This window comes from Polypterus senegalus, chromosome 7, assembly GCF_016835505.1.
Source record: "Polypterus senegalus isolate Bchr_013 chromosome 7, ASM1683550v1, whole genome shotgun sequence".
Classification (NCBI taxonomy): Eukaryota; Metazoa; Chordata; class Cladistia; order Polypteriformes; family Polypteridae; genus Polypterus; species Polypterus senegalus.
In genome coordinates, this window is record NC_053160.1 from 114,946,534 (window position 1) to 114,968,543 (window position 22,010).

At 38.0% G+C, this 22,010-nt stretch overlaps 1 protein-coding gene across 2 annotated transcripts in view; it reads right to left on the reverse strand.

Annotated features, from left to right (window-relative positions):
* Positions 1 to 22,010, reverse strand: part of focad (focadhesin) — a 363,839-nt gene that overhangs the window by 13,146 nt on the left and 328,683 nt on the right. For both annotated transcript variants that reach the window (XM_039759173.1, XM_039759172.1), the window contains 2 exons: positions 19,688 to 19,785; positions 15,564 to 15,815 (listed from right to left, as the gene is read on the reverse strand). In XM_039759173.1, the coding sequence (XP_039615107.1) occupies positions 15,564 to 15,815; positions 19,688 to 19,785 (350 nt within the window). The remainder of the gene's footprint in view (positions 1 to 15,563; positions 15,816 to 19,687; positions 19,786 to 22,010) is intronic.

Genomic DNA, 22,010 nt, shown 5'->3' on the forward strand with positions numbered 1-22,010 from the left:
CAGACCACAGTTTGTGAGACTCAAGGACTGACCATCCATCCACCTGTAATATGGATGTGAGCAACACTGAAGCACCACAAGGAACAGTCCTGTCTCTTTTATCTCATCACTCTGTACAGCTCACATTGTAAATGTAACACCAGGTCATGCCACCTGTAGCGATGCTCAGATGATTCTGCAGTTATGGGATGTAATGATAAGAAGGATGAGTACAAGAGTCAGGTAGAGAAGTTTGTTTCTTGGTGTGAAGAAAATTGTCTGCAGTTTAACATCAGCAAAACCAAGGAACTGGTTATTGACTTTCACTGCACCAAAGAGCTTCCATGTCCGGTCACTATTCAGGGAGAGGATGGAGAGGTGATCCACTTCTACAAGTACTTGGGGGTCCATATTATTGACAGGTTGGACTGGTCTCAGAACACAGTGGAAATATATAAGAAAGGGCAGAGCAGGCTCTTTTTCCTTAGACAGCGTTTGTTTAATGTGGGAAGTCACATCCTTCACATATTCTACAACTTTGTGATGGTCAGTGATATTTTCTGTGCTGTTGCGTGCTGGGCCAGTAACATCACTTCAAAATTGGCCCACTGAATCAACAAGCTCATTAAAAGAGTAGATTGAGGTAAGTTTATGCACTCTGGACACCCTGGAGGTAGTAGCAAAAGAGAGACCTAAATCAAAACTGAGTGCTATTATGAAAAATGCTGCACATCCTCTCTCCGACACACTAAATCTGAGTACTTTTTGCCAATGAATTATTCAGCAGAAAAGTGTGTCAAGAAATACTACTGGGGCTCCTTTATACCAACAGCAATACCCCTACGTAATGCCCCACTGGGACGGGGACTGCCAAGTCAGGAGTTTTCTTTCTTTTTAATTTTCTTCCACTTTTGTCATTCTGATATGTATTCAGACTTGTCCGTGTGTAGCTGTCTGTCTGAAGAGCAACTGTAAAAAGCCAAATTTCACCCTAAAGACAGAAGATTTAGACTGTCTCTTTATGCATTTATTTATTTAAAGAGCTTCCATAAAAAGCCAAATTTCCACCTGGGAGTAAAGTTCTATCCATCTATCTGTCTAAATGAAAGCTGGAAAAGGAAATCATGCATTCAAAAATATCAGAAGTTTATTGTGAACAAAAAACAAAAAACAGCAGCAACATTCTTTTATTTGAGATTATATTTACTATCTGAGTGTGAGTCTTGAAAATGCTAAAATGTGAAAGTAGTGCCAGGATCATATGGAAAAATCTGTTGTACACTACCCCACCATAATGAAAACACTAAGCAGCAGCTCTAGCTACTGTGATTCTAAAGTATGTGTTTAAGTGGGCTGATAAAATAAATTTAACAAACATCAAGCTTACATCACCATGAGAGTATGTTGCCATCAGTAAATTATTCAGCAGAAAGTATTCAGACCCCGTAACTTTTGCATACTTCTTTTTCTGTGTTGCAGCCTTACACTAAAATCATTTAAAATTAATGTTTTCTCTTATCAGGCAACATTCAATGATAAAGAGCAAACAGGGTCTTAGAAATGCTTGTGAATTAAAAATAAAAAAAACTGAAATGTCACACTGACATTAACTATTTCAGCCCTTTATTCACTACTTAGTTGAAGTACCTTTGGCAGTGATTACTGCCTGGAGCCTCCTTAGGTATGACAAGCTGCACTCACCTGGATTTGGGGATTTTCTGCCATTCTCTGCTGATTCTTTCAAGCTATCTCAGGTTGTATGCTAGTGGACAGCTGCTTTTAGGTCCTTCTAGAAATGTTCATTTGGGTTCAAGTCCAGGCTTTGGCTAGATGGCTAAAGGACATTCACAGAGTTGTCACTACACCACTCCTGTGTTGTCTTTAGTTTCTGCTTCGGCTCAATTGTTTTCTTGGAAGTTGATCCTTCAGCTGAGTCTGAGGTCAGCAGCACTCCGGAGCAGGTTTTCATCAAGGGTATCTCTATACTGTGCTCTGTTTATCTTTCCTAAAACTCTCCGACTGGTCTCTCAGTCTCTTCCACTAGAAATAACAGCCCCACAGCATGATGCTGCCACCACCATGCTTGACTGTTGGAATGCTATTTGTGTAGGTGATAGTCGTGCCTAGTTTCCTAAAGATATGACACTAATCTTGGTTTCATCAGATCAGAGATTCTTGTTTCTCATAGTCTGATAGTTCATTAGGTATACCTTTTTGAAAAATTCAAAGATGTGAGGCTTTTCTGCCATAATCCCATATTGGTGGAGTGCTCTAGTTATAGTTGTCCTTATGGGAATTCCTCCCATCTCCATAAAGGTTCAAAAGAGGTCGGCCAGAGTTGCCATTGGGTTCTTGGTCTCCTCCCTTATCTCCCATGATGCTCAGTTTGTCCAGGTGACCAGTTCAAAGAATAGTTGTGGTTGTTCCACACTTCTTCCATTTAAGAATTATGCAGGCCACTGTTCTTTTGGGGATCTTCAATGCTGCAGAAATTTTTTTGTAGCATTTCACAGATTTGTGCATTGACACAATCCTGTCTCTAAGCTATGCAATCAGTTCCATTAACTGCATAACTTGGTTCTTGCTTTGAAACACAATGTCAACTGAGGGACATTATATGGACAAATATGTGCCTTTCCTAATAATGTACAGTCAATTCAATTTATCTCAGGTGGACTCCAAACAAGGTGTAGAAAGAGTTCAACAATGAGCAACTGAATGGGATGCAACTGAGACAAATTTCAAGAGTCAAGGTAAAGGATCTGAATACTAGAGTCAATTCTGTATTTCATTTTTTTATTTTTATTAAACTTGCAAAAACTCCTAAAATCCCAGCCTGGCTTTATCATTCAAGGGTACTGAATGTTGCTTAATGAGGGGAAAAAATGAATTTAAATAATTTTAGCAAAAGGCTGCAACCAGGAAAATAAACGTAAAAAAGCAAAGGGGACTGAACACTTTCTAAAGACACTGTGTATCTGATTTGAAGTTTATGTAACCATTTTATAAAAACTAGAGTTATACTTGGTATTTGTGCAGGTTAGCACTATAAAATGTTTTCACTTCTTGTTTCAGTTTCACAAGAAAGAATACTACAAAACATAAAGAAAAGGGATATGCATGATAAGTCAAATAGCTGAAAGCATCATAACTTTACTTATGTTGTCATTTAGACTTTTCGTTTCTTTATCTTTTTTTTCCAGAGTTTTAACACTAGAATCCCTGAAGCCTGTGAAAAAACTCGTAATTCCAGTTCACATTTAAATTCCCTTGCACCTCTCATTAGTGTATTTTGTTTTGCAATTGTGTCAATCAGCACAAGCGGAAAGCAGCCTGCTATCCCACCGCCACAGTTTTAGTCTAAGACCAAGTTCTCTCACCTCAAGTTTGTTTATCTGGGTGAGAGGTGCCTTGAATTGTATAGGATAAATAATATATCGGTATTTGGAACACTCATTACTCATTATGTGGAACATTTCATGTGTGTTCCGTGTCCATAACGACCTGTGTAAATGTAGCATGATAGGAAATGCAAGGCAAGAAATGTTAAACACATAGCTAAAACTGAAACTATTTTCATGCTCTACTAATAATTGGCAAAATGCTGACATGAAGTGTATAATGTGTGAAGATTGAAATCTAAATATCAAACACTTTCACAAAATACACAGATATAACAAAACAAGGGTACGACACACACGCTCACATATACGTCTGCATTGTTGGTGTAGTGGAACAACTGCTGTAAAGTCATCTGGGAGGGGCTCAGAGTAGAGCCGCTGCTCCTCCGCATCGAGAGGAGTCAGATGAGGTGGCTCGGGCATCTGATCAGGATGCCTCCTGGACGCCTCCCTGGTGAGGTGTTCGGCACGCCCAACCGGGAGGAGGCCCCGGGAAGACCCAGGACACGCTGGAGGGACTATGTCTCCCGGCTGGCCTGGGAACGCCTTGGGATTCTCCCGGAAGAACTGGAAGAAGTGGCCGGGGAGAGGGAAGTCTGGGCCTCTCTGCTTAAGCTGCTGCCCCCGCGACCCGACCTCGGATAAGCGGAAGAGAATGGATGGATGGATGAAGTCAAAACTTGATTATATAAAGTGAGCGTCGGTATATATAAAGTCAATACTTGTTTCTGAATATATAAAGTCAAAACTTGAATATATAGCCTAAAATCATTCCCAAATATATAAAGTCAAAACCTGAGTATATAAAGACGGCGTTGGAATATTTCGGAATATATAAAGTAAGCGCTGGAATATATAAAGTCAAAACTTAAATATATAAAGTCAGCATCGGAATACAGGCTATAAAGTAAGCGCTGCAATATATAAAGTCAAAACTTCAATATATAAAGTCAGCGCTGGAATATCCATCCATTCCCCAACACTTTGAATCCGACCACAGGGTCACGGGGGTCTGCTGGAGACAATCCCAGCCAACACTGGGCGCAAGGCAGGAACCAATCCTGGGCAGGGCACATGCATCATTTTCAAAACATTAACCGAACAGTGTTTTTTTAATTCATTTTTCTGAATACGTTTTTGTTAACTTAGTTCAGTTCAGAGTCGTTTCAATCAATAGATTTTGACTTTCACTTTATGTATTCAGGAGTGAGTTTATATACTCCGATGTTGACTTTATATAATCAGGAATGACTTTATAAATTCCGACGCTGACTTTGTATATTCAGGTTTTGACTTTATATATTCTGACAGTGACTTTATATATTCAAGTTTTGACTTTATATATTCGGGAATGACTTTATATATTCAAGTTTTGACTTTATACATTCTGACGCCGACTTTATATATTCACAAAATCAATTTATTTGCCTGTTTGGCACCCCATAGTATATGTGTGTGTGTATATATGTACACATGTATGTATGTATGTATGTATGTATATATATACTAGCAAAATACCCGCACTTCGCAGCAGAGAAGTAGTGTGTTAAAGAAGCAATGAAAAAGAAAAGGAAACATTTTGAAAATAACGTAACATGATTGTCAATGTAATTGTTTTGTCACTATTGTGAGTGATGAGTGTTGCTGTCATATATATATATATATATATATATATATATAAATATAAATATATATATATATTTACACACACACACAAACATATATATATATATACATATCTATACATATACTGTATATACACACACACATATATACATACATATATATATATCTACATATATATATACATATATACACACACAGCTATTTCGTATCAGTGCAATACGCTGCTTGTTAAAACGGATAACTCCCGCTCTTACGTGCAAGTCTGCGTGGATATTATGAACTATCGTATTTGTTCAAGTTCTATTTAAATTTTAAATAGAAGGAATTTTTATTTAGTCGACAGAAATATCTTTGGTAGGAATGGTAAAAACAGACAGGAATATTATTCCTGAATAAATCAACTCAAACCTTAAACAACTTATAATATTTTGCTCTCCATAAAAATATATCCTGTCTAAATTATACAAGTTAGAAATAAAGTAAACATTAAAAGAACAAACATTCAAATTTCTTTACTCTTATGTAATTTTATATTTTATAAAAAATAAACTTAGATTTTAAATATCCCAAAAGATTTTGCTCTCCATAAAAATATATCCTGTCAAAATTATACAAATTCAAATATGAACATGCTGCATAACAAAACCTGGAAATATAAATAAAATGTGTTCCTTTCAGCAATAACAAATCAAATCATTCAGTTGTCTTTGCTCATATGTCATTTTAGAGCTGGACGCCTGGCATCTTTTTTTGGCAACAGGTTCGTTTCTGTTTGGTGTGAGGTTCTGTGTTGTGGAGATTCTCAGGATGGATTGCAGGTGCTCATCAGTGAGGCGACTCCTGTGTGCTGTTTTGTTAGTCTTTATCACTGAGAAGAGCTTCTCACACAGATATGTGCTACCAAACATGCACAAGGTTCGAGCCGCATGTAGACGGACTTTTTGTTCTTCAAAGTCACCAAAGCGCGTGCAAACTCAGTGCGCCAGTTTATCAGCAAAGTGCGATTTGGGAACACCGTAGTGACGACTTGGTTTAACATTACTTGGTAACAGGGAAAGTGGGGCAAGTGGTTGTGTCTCCCATAAAAGCAGCTCAATTGAAATCACTTTGTGATTGTGCACGGGTAAAAACGTCCGCTGAAGTGTCAGATTCTTATTTAATTCTTCTGCATTGCATTCAGGTCTTTCAGGTTACCCTGATGTTTTGTTTTATAGTGCCGTCTTAGATTAAATTCTGTAATTACAGCCACATTAGCTCCACAAATGAGACACACGGGTTCAGTAAACATATACTCAGCCTCCCATCGGTTTTAAAGGCTCTATTTTCAGAATCAACTTTTCTCTTCAGCATCGTGTGAGCTAGCTTCGCAATAACTTGCAGCATCATAAGCTAGACTTGATTAACGATGTAAGTGTTCGGCAAGGCAGCTGAAGCGCTGCATTATGGGATCTGTAGTTTATTGTGTTACCAGCGCTTCATATACCCGGCTTTAATAACAATAATACAGTATATAAAATGATCTCGCGGGCGGATATAATTACGCCGGGCGGATGTGGCCCGCGCCCTTGAGTTTGACACATATGGACTAAATAGAACTTGAAAAGATATATTTTTTCAAATGTGATCGCGCAATTCAGATAGAGTTGACGCAAGACTACAGCCTGCATGCCTCAATAAGTCATCCTCCCTCGCTCTTACTTTTTACCGCTCATCTAATGAATACACTGAGTATGGCTTTACCAAAACAATCATTGATGGCGAATAAAGTATCCATTATTAGAGTATGTAGATCGGGTTATATATATATACATATATATATATACCCGCGTATCGCAGCGGAGAAGTAGTGTGTTAAAAAAGCTAGAAAAAGAAAAGGGAACATTTTAAAAATAAAGTAACATGACTGTCAATATACAGTATTTGTTTTGTGAGTGTTACTGAGTGTTGCTGTCATCAAGGATTTGATTATCATTATTTCTTTCAATCAGGTTCGTATTTGTAGGATGTGTTGTGTTCAAGTTACATTCCGTGTTTGTCAATCGCTGTAAAGATGACAGGTTTCATTCATCGATTGTTTCTTACTGCATCAATAAACAGCTCGTCTTCTTCTTTATCTGAGACCTGACACACTGCATGCACGGGTTTTTTACACTGTCTTCCTTTAGCGGGACATTGACTTTTTCCAACGTGTGCTTTGTTTCCGCAGTAGTTGGATTTATGAATATGCTTGTATGTATGAGACGCTTCATATTTTTGCTGCCTTTTCAATTGTGTAATTCGGTTTTGTTCAGCGCTCTTTGGAACTGTTGCCTTTTATCTGTGCACTGCGTCAGTTCACGTGAGCCACTTCTTATTGTTTCGCTGCCTTCTCAATTATATAATGCATGTTTTCTTAAGCGCTTTTTTGAGGTCTTCCTGGTTTTCTATGTACTGCGTGATTACGTGGGAGGCGTGATGATGTCACACGAAACTCCGCCCCCACGGCGTTGAAGCTCATCTCCATTACAGTAAATGGAGAAAAACTGCTTCCAGTTATGACCATTACGCGTAGAATTGCGATATAAAACCTGCCCAACTTTTGTAAGGAAGCTGTAAGGAATGAACCTGCCAAATTTCAGCCTTCCACCCACACGGGAAGTTGGAGAATTAGTGATGAGTCAGTGAGTGAGTGAGGGCTTTGCCTTTTATTAGTATATATATATATATGTATATATATATATATATATATATATATATATATATATATATGTATATATATATATATATATATATATATATATATGCCAGCAACACTCATGACAATGACAAAACAATTACATTGTCAATAATGTTACATTATTATTAAAATGTTTCCTTTTCTTTTTACTTCTCGCTGCCAAGCGTGGGTATTTTGCTATATATATATATATATATATATATATATATATATATATATATATATATATATATAGATATGACAACAACACTCATATCAAAGACAAAACAATTACTTTAACAATCATGTTACGTTATTTTTAAAATTTTTCCTTTTCTTTTTCATAACTTCTTTAACACACTACTTCTCCGCTGCGAAGCGCGGGTATTCTGCTAGTTTTAAGATATTTAGTAGTTGAAGGTACAGATGTATAGGTCAATGACATTTTAGCAGTGGTGACAGATAATGAATCATACTGTCTTGAAAGCATACCAGGAAGTTTTAAAATTGGTTATGCCTAACAATGCACATTCAACCTGCTTTGGTCATGTCATCAGTTTGGCGGAAGAGACGTGGCAGCACTATAAATACTTGCAGTGAGGCTGCATCACCAGTGATGTGGGTAAAGACTGCCTTCTTCAAGAAACCTGCTAGTAAAAGGAGATGGGCATCGTGCAGGTGGTCAAGGACATATATGTAAAACTGGAAGGAATGAAACAGCTATGCTTGCCATACAACAATAAGGAGGTCCTTTGTGAGGTATGGTCAGTTGCAATGATTTCCAGGAGGTTGCCATGGACACTAATTTATAGTTTAAAAAAGTGCTAAAAGGCAGGAAAGAAAGGAATTATACAAAACACAAGCTTTGTGCTGAAGGACACAGGCATGGACTATCCAATGCCAGATTGGAGATTGTCTCATTTAAAGGTCGAAACCCTTTCCAGCTTGGAGGTAGCCATCTCAAAGACTTTATCAGCTGACATACTACAGAAAGAAATGAATGGGAAAGTCAAGGGAGTCAAGACTGGGTGAGCTGAAAATAATCTTTATTGTTCTGGGATAGTGTGTTCTGGAGACTCTGCCAAAATGAGAGAAAAATTATTGTAATTTCATCTAAGAAGTGACAGAACTGTGTGTTGTCTGTTGTCGAAGGTTTTTTCCTTCAGTATTGTTTGTTTACTATATATGTTGGAATGGTGGTGGGGTGCTGTTACAGATTAGATTGCTGCCATTTATATTTTTGTGATTTGTGTATAATTGATTTATTATATTTGTTCTCCAATTTGTCTGCTGTGGTGGGTCATTTTATACTATTCAAACCCTTTCATTGCAAACACCGAAGTAACAAAATAAAATACCTTTTGTGGGCCTGGACAAACGTACATACAATATCATGTTAAACGAATTTCGTTTTAACAAAATGTAAATTTCAGTATAACAAACATTTTTTTAACCAAAAATGGCCAATAATGCGATGCAAAAAAATACTTGATGCCATGCTTACACTTTCCACACCAAGTCTCGGGGACCCTGCAACAGGCTCTCTTAAAGTTAAGATTTCTGGTCTCGGGCAGTCTTGATAAGAGTGTAGGCACGACATCATACAGGTGTAGCCGAATTCAGAGACAGTACTCCACTTAGCCTCTGCATGGGTGTCACGTGCGGATACTGTACTGTTCCGAGTTTCATAGCGCTTGTAAAATTTTTCTTTGAGATAAACAAAAAGTCAGGAATGGTGTCAGTTTACGCTGAAAAAAAAATTTAACAGTCGTAGAAAAAGCTGAATCCAGAATGAAGAAAAATGGCGCCTTCATTTTCATCTAAAATCTCATTTGTATTCTGTATTCACACCTGTATTTCTATTAAAAAGAAGTTACATCTAATGTCTCATTATCAAATAAAATGTTTTTTGCAGTTTAAAAAGCGCTGTTTTACATTCATATATTGTCAAGCTTGGATCACAGAGTTACATGAGAGGCAGGAAGGAGAGTCCAGGTTTTAAAGGAAAATATGGGTACTTTTATTACTGTATTGAGAAGGCAGGTGCAGCCTTAAGAGTTCATTCAAAAGCAGCTCAGAATCACTGCTATTGTAGATGCAATCAGGAGAAGAAAGATCAGAAGAGTGAGAGGAAGAGCATTTCAAAGCCTGATGTTAAATATTCTAAACACTTAACGACAAGCAAACCAGATCCTGCACAGGACAACCAATTACATTGCCCTTGGTTTATTGTTTACCAAACACAGCAGAGCAGCTACAGAGCTATTCTTGCTCCACTGCTATTACAGATGGAGACCCCGGTCACAATAGTATATGTATTTTCTCCATGTTCACTGTAACAAAATTTCCATTATAACAAAATATTTTTATAGTCCCATGAGTTAAATTATAATGGGATTCCACCTGTATTCATTTAATTATCTTGTTTAATCTGTCAATATCGCAGGAAGGGGTCTGAGAAAGGTTTAAGGTTGACCGGCTATCTGGATCAAATACATCTACTAGAAGCATGGTGACTTATAGTAGTATCACATGGGATAGGGCGAAGTGTTACTTAGTTTTATTTCTGTCAAGTTTAACAGGCTGCTGCAGGAATGCAAAAAATCTGAGTTATATCATTTGACTGAAAAAACACCTGTTGTACTAAGTGCTCAGCAGCCTGCTAAATTCCTAACAAGTTGAAGAATGTAAACTAAGCATAGAGAAAATTTCTCCCTAAAAGACAAGCATCTGATGTTACCTGTATATCAGCCAGCATCAGACTTGAAATTTTAAGTTTTGTTTTGCCACAGAGAATTTCTTAAGGTGGACAGTACAATAACTTTGACAATTGAAGAGGCATGGTGAGAGTTGGGTTTGAACTGTACAGTACCTGAATAGTTGCTGCCTATAAGGAGTGCTTTTATCAAATCTCTACCATATGGTGATATTTTGATACTAAAATGCTCATTTGATATATAGTATTTATCTCTTACTTGCTAATACAGAAAATACACACATTTTAAACATGGTAATATTTTTAATCTGTGCTTTCATATTATTTGCTATTAGGATAATATAGATGACTTGCACGTAAACATTACCCAGTGAAAGAAGAACAATTACATGGGGGATCATCTGCATAGTTCAATGATTTATTTTCATCTGCATAGTTCAATGATTAATTTAACAGTTTGCTTTTGACTATAAACACCTGGGGCCTCATGCACAACGCCGTGTGTAGAATTCACACTAAAACAGAAATGCATATACACACAAAAAAATCCAGATGCATAATTCTGTGCGTTCACCAACTTCCACATTCTTCCGCTCCATAAATCCCAGTCAATGTGAAAAGTAACGCATGTGCACGCGCCTGATGCCACTCCCCAACCTCTCCCAGAATTACGCCTCTTTGAATATGCAAATCAATATACCGTATTTTTTCGCTCCTTAAGATGCACCTGCCCATTAGACGCACCTAGGTTTAGAGGAGGAACACAAGAAAAAAAATATTCTGAACTAAATGGTGTACTAAGATATTTAATAAAATAGAGCAGAATAATATTTCAACCATATAAAGTCAACAGCTGTATTAAGAACCATCATCCCTGTCATTAACAAATGAGGAGAGACTTTAAGGTTCAAAGCACTCTTGTAGTTTTCTGAAAATCCCAAGAACTCCTCATCGTCAGTGTCAGAATTTATGAAGCTCAGTTGCTCACAATCACTTTGCAGGAGCACGTACCTATCATCACGCTGCATAACCTGTCCAAAGCACGTTTGGACCAATGCTCCCCGAAGTTATATTGCCAGCAGTGGTGGGCTGTCAGGGCCTGCAAGGACTTCTCTGCTGGCCTAAAAAAATATCTGAATCACAAACTGATGTTAAATATATTTTGTCCATGAATACTTATTAAATAATTCCAAATAGTCTGTCCGCTTCCTTTCATAGCTTTTCCGATGGTTGTGCTGCTTCCAGACATGTATTTTCGTATTAAAGCATTTAACCAATCACATTTCAGCCATATTTGGTTGCCAGGCAGAGTCAAAGTCAAAGAGGCCTTCACAATCTGTTTTGCAGGCCCTCTAACACAAAATAATTGTCGATTAAATTGTTGCTTCAACCAATCAGATTTTGAGTTGGTGTCAGTACGGCCATCTAGCAGGCGTACGGCAACGTCACCGTATTCGGACCCATTGATTGGATAGAAGCCGATATGAGGAACTCTACGAGGCCACTGAATGCACCGCAGGCACTCCGAGCGCACGAAGAGGTCAAGCGCAAGATCCTTGCGTGCACTACGGCCAACTCCATGGCAGGATTCTGGACAATATTATTTGCCAGTCACAGACCAGATTTCAAGACCACAAAAAACTGATGTTTGTCACGCTGCTCGATCCCCAGAAGTTTCAGGAATACAAGAAAAATTTCCCGCATGCAGCCTTCTCCAGTTTAACACAGAACACTTTTTGATCTGTCTCGGCTAAAAACAGAACTGACTGCAATGTATGCCATGGATGATTTTGCAGGGAAATCTCCCACTGATCTCCTTGACTTCCTTCATCAGAAAAATCTGAATGAGAGCATGGGGCAGCTGTACACATTGGTATATTTGGCGGTGACCATTCCCGTGTGCACTGCTTCTGTCGAGCGGACATTTTCAGCCCTAAAGTGAATTAAAACTTATGACAGAAGTACGACAGGGCAGGTTCGACTTTCAGCATTAGCTTCGATGGCGATAGAAAGGGACTTCGTGATGGAACTGAAGTGCATGGATAATCTGTACGACAGAGTAATTGAACTGTTTTTGAGGAAAGAGAGGAGGATGGATTTTGTTTACAAATAATCAATTTTTGGTGAGTAAAATGTTGCGATTTTCCTAAATAATATTGCAAGTTTATGAGTTATTATTGATGTTTTTTATGTGTGTCGTGGCTGTAGCTGCAGTAGAAAGGAACTTGTTCACCCCTGGTTTGTCTATTCAATAAAGGCATTTATTGTGGCTACAGAAGTTATCTATCTGCGATGCAACGGCTCTTTATACTGTATTTCTGCATATTAAGATGGTTTTTATAACCATAAATTAGTTTTTGAGGGTCAAGTTGATTTAGACGGAGCACTACTGAAGGCCTAGGTGTGAAATGCATGGTCCGCCACTGATCGCCAGTGTAGTCCCATCTATATTTGTAATGCAACAAAGCCCGTCATCTCGTCTTTTGTTTTGGGTTTCCACTTTGAAAAATGAGAATGCGGTGCAAGCGCAGCACGCGATTCAAAAAATTGTTCTACATACCTGTTTGTCTTGTCTGACAGTAGCTGAAAGGCAGCTTCAGGAAAGAACAGCCTGACGTAGTCCAGCGGCTAGTAATCTATTGAGTCTAATAGCAAGCCATGCTATCTTGTGAAGTCATGAGATGCTGATGCCATCTTGCCTTTGTTTACATTTGTTGACATTTTGTAACTCACGCACACTTAAGGATTAGATGGCGAGTCAATGAGTCTAACATTCCTCCAAGCAGAGAGGAAATGCCTGTAACGTAACAGTGAGTTTTGTCATTATTAACAGTTGATTGTTGCCCTCTACCCCTGGATGTCAACTCTTGTCAGGGAATACACATCACGGTCTGTGACGCAATATTCATTCCATAAGATTCACAGACATTTCCACCCTTCTTTTGTGGGGAAAAAAAGTGTGTCTTATGGAGCAAAAAATACGGTAAATAGCCCTTAAGCTCAGCGTTCTGTGAAAAGGCAATGGCAAAAGCACGGGGGGAAATGGAAGAATTTCAGCGAATACCAAGTGGAGGCAAGGAAAAACGTACTATTTGTTGATTTAAACAGTGGTATAAAAACAAAGGGAAGTTGATCAAGTGACAAAGAGTGCCAGAGAAACTCGAAAGCTCAAGTTCACAAAGTCGCACAGTGCCCAAAATAAAAAAGAAGTTGTCACATACCAAAGTCGCTGTGAAAAGGCGAGTCGTACCCCACTCTCTGAGTGTCATATGAAAGTTTATTAGGGTACAGAGAAAAAAAAAATTAGGGACACAGTGGGGAAAAAAGCACAAAATGTCAACTTTAATCTCAAAATTTCCACTTTAATCACGTAGTTTATTTTGTCATTAAAGCAGAACATCATAAACTTTATCTTAAAATTGTTTAATGTACTAGTTTCTCAAATCCCATCATAACTAAAGTAGCACGTTAAATGCTTTGTTTTGTATATGTTCTTCTATGTGCTATATGTGTGTGAATCACTACATGCTTCTCAAACGGGCTTTCTCTTCCTCCGACAGGACACAGAATCCATTACATTTGTGATATTACAGCTTTCTGAATAATTTAAATACTGAGATGTATACTTGATATCATTTTCATGATGACAGAAATCAAAGCATGTTATTAAACATGGACACACGGTGGCGAAGTGATAGTTACAAGCTGACGCCCGGTCCAGAGATTGTTCATGCCTCATGCAAGAAGGTTGTTGCGCCGTGTGCAACCTTTGATGAAATAATTTATTGCAGCAGTACTGTCTCTGTCAAACGTACTAACCCCCAATTCCTGTCCTTCCTTTTCTTTCTCCAAAATACCCAATCGCCACACAATCAGCTCTGTAACAGACATTAAGCCATCTGTAAGCTGAGAAAACTGATTCTTCAAAACTTTTAAGGAAAATTGAATTATCTTTATAGTACATGTTTAATTATTCTGTCCATCTATCATTCCAGTGTCGCGCCATCCCCAGCAAGAATACAGCGTGAGGCAGGAATAATCCGTGAACAAAGCGCCAGCTCCTTGCTAGCGCTGCAACACCGTTCCTCACGTTTAATTATTAACAATATAGATTCTTTCAATGAAGTTAAAGTTTTATCTGTATAATATAATAAACATATTTTGCTGCATTTCATCTTAAAAATGATATCGTCATCATATGTAAATACGCGCTTTATAAAGTGGCTCAGGTTGTGCAATATGATAACTATCACAAGTTTACAGTAAGGTAACTGTATTTATAAGTACAAACAGTTCTACAAGGGGCACTTGATGGACTGATTGATTGCGTTTAGAGCTCTTGGGAAGAAACTGTTTCTGAACCGTGAAGTCCGTACAGGAAAGGCGTTTGTCGCATGAGAACAGTTCAAATACTCAGCATAGCTGTGCTAGATGCTGTATACAGATAATTCTCTTTTCAATTAAATGCTGTAGAGCTGTGATTCCACACTCAGATACAGTGATATAAATTCTCCAAGTGGTGCAGTGAGAGTAATATGGAAGATGATGATCCGCTGTGTCAATCCCTAACGGGAGCAGCTGAAAGAAGAAGAAGAAGAAGGTGCAGTGAGAGTAACAACGCTAAAGTAGCTATGTAATTTGGAATAGTTTGGCTATTCCCTGGACCATTATATTGTTACAGGTTAATTACAATCAGATGCCTTAAACTAATAAACAATATGCGGTTAATTTCAGTGTATATGATAAAGCCGCGTCAGGGATGTGAATCTAAAAAAGAAAGGGAAACCACACTGGAACAAAACCACTGCTTTGACGTTGGGTGCTGGCAGTTTGCAAAACCGAGCAGAGAATTTGCGTACGCCAGGGTATGAGCTACCGTGAAAATGTGCGTGGCTTTATTCCAAGTTTAGGTTTTATACATCGCGATTTGAGCGTGGAAACGGGAGTATGAAGCATTTTTGTGCGTATGCACCATTTATACAGGAGGCCCCTGGAATGTTGAATTCCTACTCAGAAAAGGAAAATAACATTTTAGATAAGGAAGATCAACAACAATGCAAAGATTATTTTCTAATCACAAATCTTTTTTAATTACATAACACTCTAAAACAAGCATCAAAAATCTTTTAAGGTTTCCCACACTTACCTTTTGAGTCTGACCTTTCCATGGTTCTTTTGCAAGCAAAATTTGAATGCTAAAGGGAAGGAGATCCAAAGAATGCTGAACCGTCAGTGTATCGGACGAACGTCTGCCCAGAATAGCAGGTGGTTGATGATGGCGTGGACCTCCATGCTTGCTGTACATCCATTCTGCACTAACTCCAATAAGTAGTGGGGAAGCGTGGTCAGCCCACATAGTGACAGCCGCAGAAAATATGCTTAATAAGAAATCTGTTGCCTGTACAGAATAAACAATTTAATTTGTGGATGTCTGATAAAGCAATAGGAGAAACATTTTTAAAAATTTCAACAGCCTCATGGTGTTGTTTTATAGAGTCATATTTCTGAATGAATTATAGCTGTCATATAAAATGTGTGAAAAATAATATATGATTAAAATTTCAGTTTGTGGTGAATATGTCTTTCATAAGCAACTTTTCAGTATGTTTTGAATTATGTTTGTGCAAGTAGACAGTAGAAGCAAGGTTTAATTTAACTAGAATCCAAAGGTGAATTAAGAAAGGAGTTACTATAGATATTAAATGGCATTATTTTAACTCTTTTAGGGCTATTTTTTTTTTTTATCATCTCCCAGGGCTGAATATTTTTCCAAAAACTAACATTTTTCAAAAAAGTACACAAATCAATTGTTAACATATCAAATCAACAAAAAATATTTACTTTTGACAAATATTTCTGTCTTGCATGTTGTATGAGCCTGCATACTCTATGATTTCACATACATATCACATACATTTTACACAGCAAAGTCCTGCAAAGTCTGATTTTGCTCAAAGAATTGTCTGTTTCTACACTTTCTCACATATATTGTTAGTGTGTACTGTAGAGAGACAAGTCACCCTTTTGCCATCGTGCCATTCCACTGCCACCAAGTTTTCTGCCCGCATGAAAACTGTATTGTCACCTCTTTTCATCTTCTGAAACTTTATGAACTTTATGCATGGCATTATAGCCTGGCTTACCCCATGGGATTTGCTTCTGTTTATTACAGAAGTGAATAAAACTTTGCAGCAGCATGTACCTATCCCCATACTGCATAACCTGTCCAAAGCCACCAGGGGATAAAGCACGTTTGGACCAATGCTCCCTGAAGTTATATCACCAGTTCTGTCCCATCTCTATTTGTAATACCACAGCACGCTTCATCTCGTCTTTTGTTGTGGGTTTACACTTTGAAAAACGAGAATGCGATGCAAACGCAGCCCGCGATTCAAAAAATTTCTCTGCCTACCTGTTTGTCTCGTCTGACGGTAGCTGAAAAGCAGCATCAGGAGAGAGCAGCCTGAAGTACAGCAGCTAGTGATCTGTCGTGTCCAACAGCAAGCCATGCCGTCTTGTGAAGTCCAGTAGACAGATCGGCTCTCAACGGATCCCTGTCTGTGTATTTATCCCACGCGAACCTTGCCGTAGATGCATCGGCTGCGCAAAAGTGCTCAACTGGCAGCAGATCCGCTGGCGCGGCATTGGCTGGTGTTTGATCAGCTATTGCCGGCTTCTCACACTCTTGCTCGATCTCCTGATCACTGTCAATAAAATCAGATTCTGGAAAATCAGAGTCCGACTCCGCGATAATGCGCAAAACATTGTCTGCCGAGTGTTTTCTTTTCTGCACTCGCTTCACTCCCTTGTCACATGTCGATGCCATCTTGCCATTATTTACATTTTGCAACTCACGCATATGCTAGGATTAGTTGCCGAGTCAACGAGTCTAGCATTCCTCCAAGCACAGAGGGAATGCCTGTGACGTGACAGTGAGATTTGTCGCCATTAACAGCTGATTATCGCCCTCTATCCCTGGATGTCAACTTTAGTCGACATGCGCTCTCAACCCCTTCTGTCGACAAAAGTCGACATCCACCCTAAAAGAGTTAAATGGTAAGCTTTAGTGTGCCACTAAAGTCTTACATTAGACGCAAGAGTGCAGTATTATTGTAATAAACTTGGGGTCTTTAGCACAATAAGTCCCAAAAATGACTCAAAACACCCCTTAGAAGGAGGTCATTGTCAAATCCCAGCCGGTATTGAAAAGGGCAAATGTGGAATCTTTATGTGGTCAGTGGCACAAAAATAAGCTCTGAGGAGCACAACAGCAAAAGGAGTTGTCTGAAACAACAAGACAACCCAGAAGTAAACAAGTTACAATAATTCCAAGAATGGTCAAAAAAACAGAGCACAGAGGCCAAAAATCCAAACAAATCGATGATCAAAAAAAGAAACAGTAAACAACAGGGAATTCATCCATGCCAGCATGTTCAATGAACTGCAAGGGACAGTGGGTTTTCGCAAAGCCTTTATAGGGCCTTGGTCCCTTTGTAGTGATGGGCTGGTGACCCTACCACTTGGGGGACCACCCACAAAACACATGGTACATAGAAAAAGATACATAGACATATACAAGCTCAATGATTAACAATGTTAACATAAAAAATGAACAAAACAGACATAAATGGTAAATGGGAACCCCAGCAGGAGTGGGGGAGGGGGACATCCTGGCGGAAACAAATCAATTATAGTGTATGAAAATGTAACATTATGAATATAAGTGTCTTAAGATAAGGCATCATACCAAAATTACTAATAGAATGGCTTCCAAAAGAGACCTGGGTTCGCTTCCCGGGTCCTCCCTGCGTGGGGTTTCCTCCAGGTACTCCGGTTTCCTACCATAGTCCAAAGACTTGCAGGTTAGATGCACTGGCGATTCTAAATTGTCCCTAGTGTGTGTGCCATGTGGTGGGCTAGTGACCTGCCCAGGGTTTGTTTCCTGCTTTGCACCCTGTGTTGGCTGGGATTGGCTCCAGCAGACCCCCGTGACCCTGTAGTTAGGATATAGCAGGTTGGATAATGGATGGATGGGTGGCTTCCAAAAGTACCAATAGCACAGCTTGCGGTTTAGAAAGACTATTTTACTACATCCTTACTCCACCAAATTACCTCATAAGTTTACATGAGTTTAATTTACAAGTAGATTCCCTTAGTAGAAGAATTTCACATGGATCCTCTTCTCTGAAAGTACATATATCAAGACACTCTTTCTCACTCAGAGTCCTCCATGCACTTCTTGGGTATCCGTCCTGCCTCTGGCTTACTTGGGCTAAGCCTCAAAAAAGCTCCAAATTAAGTATGCCAAACAAGATGATACTGACTGTACTGCTGTGGCCTATGAACTTTCAGCAATAACCAATGTGAGGATTTTCCTTGATGGAGACGTAGAATCCTCAAGTATCCCACAAATGACTAAGCATTTCTTATCTCTGAATAAAAGTTCTTTGAATAAAATAAAGGTAATGGGAACTGAAAGTTCAAATATTATATGACTGAAAAGTGACATTAACCCTACAGAGAAATTACTGAGAATACAAATAGAAAAATAATAAACCTTTTGAAGAATGAATAGAATATTTTTTCATTTGGTAGCCAGTTTGACCAGGTATTCAGGAAAAACTTTACTTGGAGATGCTCTGCAAGTCTGTTTTCTTAGGCAACGAGCATGTAGTATGCCTTGCTAACAAGTAATCATGAATAAAGAGAGCACTAAAAGAATAGCTTAAAGTCTGAAGTAACAGCAGTATAAATTTTACAAGCAAGTCTAAATTTAAGATTCTGTTTGGTACACTAAAAAAAAATCACCATGTTACCAGAAAGGAAAAAAGGCCGTATTTAACATCACACCATACAGCCAAGCATTCGCTAGTGTCACATACTAAGGGTATGGTGTGGTCATATGAAATATTATGCTGGTCATTCTTTATGTACAATGTAGAAATGTGTTTAAGATATCTGAATTCAAATCAATCTGCTATACTTTAAGTACAATATATTTTCTTAACCACTGCTTGCAGCTTTATGTTTGCATGTTTATTATGAATAAATGATGATAAACTATGATTGTCCACTGAACAAGAAAACTAGTGACTGCAACATGAAGATCTCTCTTTCTCAGCATAACTGGTTATTAAATACATTATACTGAAACACAATTTATTAAGTGTAAAATGACAATGCACAAAAGGAGTTTATTTTAATTTCCATTAAAATGTAATAAAAAGCAAAAATGATTTTAGAATTAAATTTATATTTGATGCTTTATACCTCTTTGATGTCTCCATGCTCCAAATGAGTAGACTCATAAGCAATATTTCGAATATGTCCCATAAGTTCTAATAGCCATTCCATTCTCTGTAAAACTCCTGTAACAGAAGAAAATACAGTCTTGACAAACATTTCAAATTTTGTGGCAACTCACTTTCTTTTAGTCCTGCTTCTAGCACAGGTTAGCTGACCTGAGAAACTGAAATCTTTCTTAATCCTGTCCTAAAATGAAAACCCCTACAACTGAAAAAGGGCACACTTCATTTGCGCATATTGCATAATAATTATAATTTTTAGCTGCATTACAATTTTATTTATAAATGGTGCATTGTGTGCTAGGCTTATAAATTGACTTTTGAAGTGTTTTTTTAAAGAATAAAATTGCTAAATGTTTTTGTTTTATTTTAAATGTATTGAATAAGAAAAAAAAAACACTATGTCCATGCGGTGGGCTGGCGCCCTGCCCGGGGTTTGTTTCCTGCCTTGCGCCCTGTGTTGGCTTGGATTGGCTCCAGCAGATCCCCGTGACCCTGTAGTTAGGATATAGCGGGTTGGATAATGGATGGAAGGATGGACAATATTTCCATTCCCTGGTTTTCATGGTGATAAGGGAACCATATACTAACCAAGTAGTCTCAGATATAAGGCAAAAATCAATTCTGGAATGGGTACCAGTTGGGCTTCAGCGCTGGATGTATTGGGTCTAAGAATATTATGAATGAGAAACCATAATTCCCAGACTCTAATGAAAAACAGACTAAAATCCAGGAGAGTTTTATTTGTGTAAGCAATATACTTAGATTACCACACAGAATCATAAATACTTGAATTTATACAACTGACAAAGTGCTCTGGAAAGTTGGTTAAAGATAATTAGAGATTTAAGAAGTTCCTTTCTAACAATTTAGCAAACTAGCCACTGACCACTACAAAGCAGTTTTTTCTGGTGTCATTTTAACAAAATGATTAAGTGTGCTAAACATAAAAAGTAAATGCCTCAAGGAAATTGAATTATGAGTTAATAAAAAGGCAAAGTAAAAAAGATAGGGTTGTTCCAAAATTGCAACTATATTAATTGCAAGGTTTGTATAATAATAATACAACAATATATGAATAAGAAATAAGTACATCAATGCTGTTGTTCTAGGTGATTGAAGAATTCCTAGCAAAAGAGCCTTATTCCAGTTATGTTTAGTGTTCTACTCCTATTCTTGTTACCACTTCTGTGATTGTCACTTGTCTGTCTTTCTGTCTCTTTCTCATCAATGTTATTCTTCACAGTAGATAAAGATTGTGGACAGCCTCTGTAGATAATGTTTGCTTTTCGTTTCTCTTTTCAAAGTGTTTTACCCAACACCTGGCATAATGGCATACTTTCAATCACATCCATATGCAGACTGAATTACTGCATGAAAGGCACTCACTGAGATTTTGTCTTCGGCAATAAATTCAGTTACCAGATGCTGTTAAAAAAAATATGTCCTTGTCTGGCATTTTTTTTACTCAGCTATGAAAATGTGACTGATATAGATTAATCATTTTTCACTGAGGTGTGAAACAAAAGATGGAATTATTACATGTTTACATCACATGCTAATATTGTTAGATGTGGTAAGTAGCAGGTGTCTAGAGCCAGCTCCACTCCCTAAATTATTCATAATAATTTTTAAATATAAAAGTAAATATAACATAGGGTTACACAGAAAAAGGAAACTACTAAATACTCAAGACAAAATAACAAATACCAGTGACACTCTGATTGTTTCTATATGAATTGCTTTGGTCAGGAGTGGGTCACCAATTAGTCTTCATCTCTTCCTTGTTGCACCAGGTGTCCCTGCAGAGTTCGACTAACTGAAGTCTAACAGCAAACTCACAAGCTTTGCCATCCCCTAGAAATGTATACGTTGCACTTATTCCCAGCACCTAACACAGGCAAGTCTCAAGTTATAGCCTTCTGGGCTTAACATTATTTATCGCTGGTACAAAAGCAGCACATAAGAACTGAAATCCAATTAATTTTCAAATAGTAACTTCCATTTTTTGTTTTACTTCTAATACAAATAAAATAGTTTTGACACAGATCAATAAGTAGCACCTGTCACCAATGCTGTGTGACAGTACAGTGCAGTGCATTATGTACTTTGTCAACATTTTCAGTCATTTTGTGCTTTGCTTTTTGTGTCACTTAGTGTAATAAGAGGTGCACACTGCTGTGCAATAACCTCCATGACATTTAAGCAGCTAGGTCAGCAGCTGGCCGTTTAGTCGCGAGCTACAATCTCTTCATTGTTATTTCCAGTGTCTTATGTATGCATCCCAG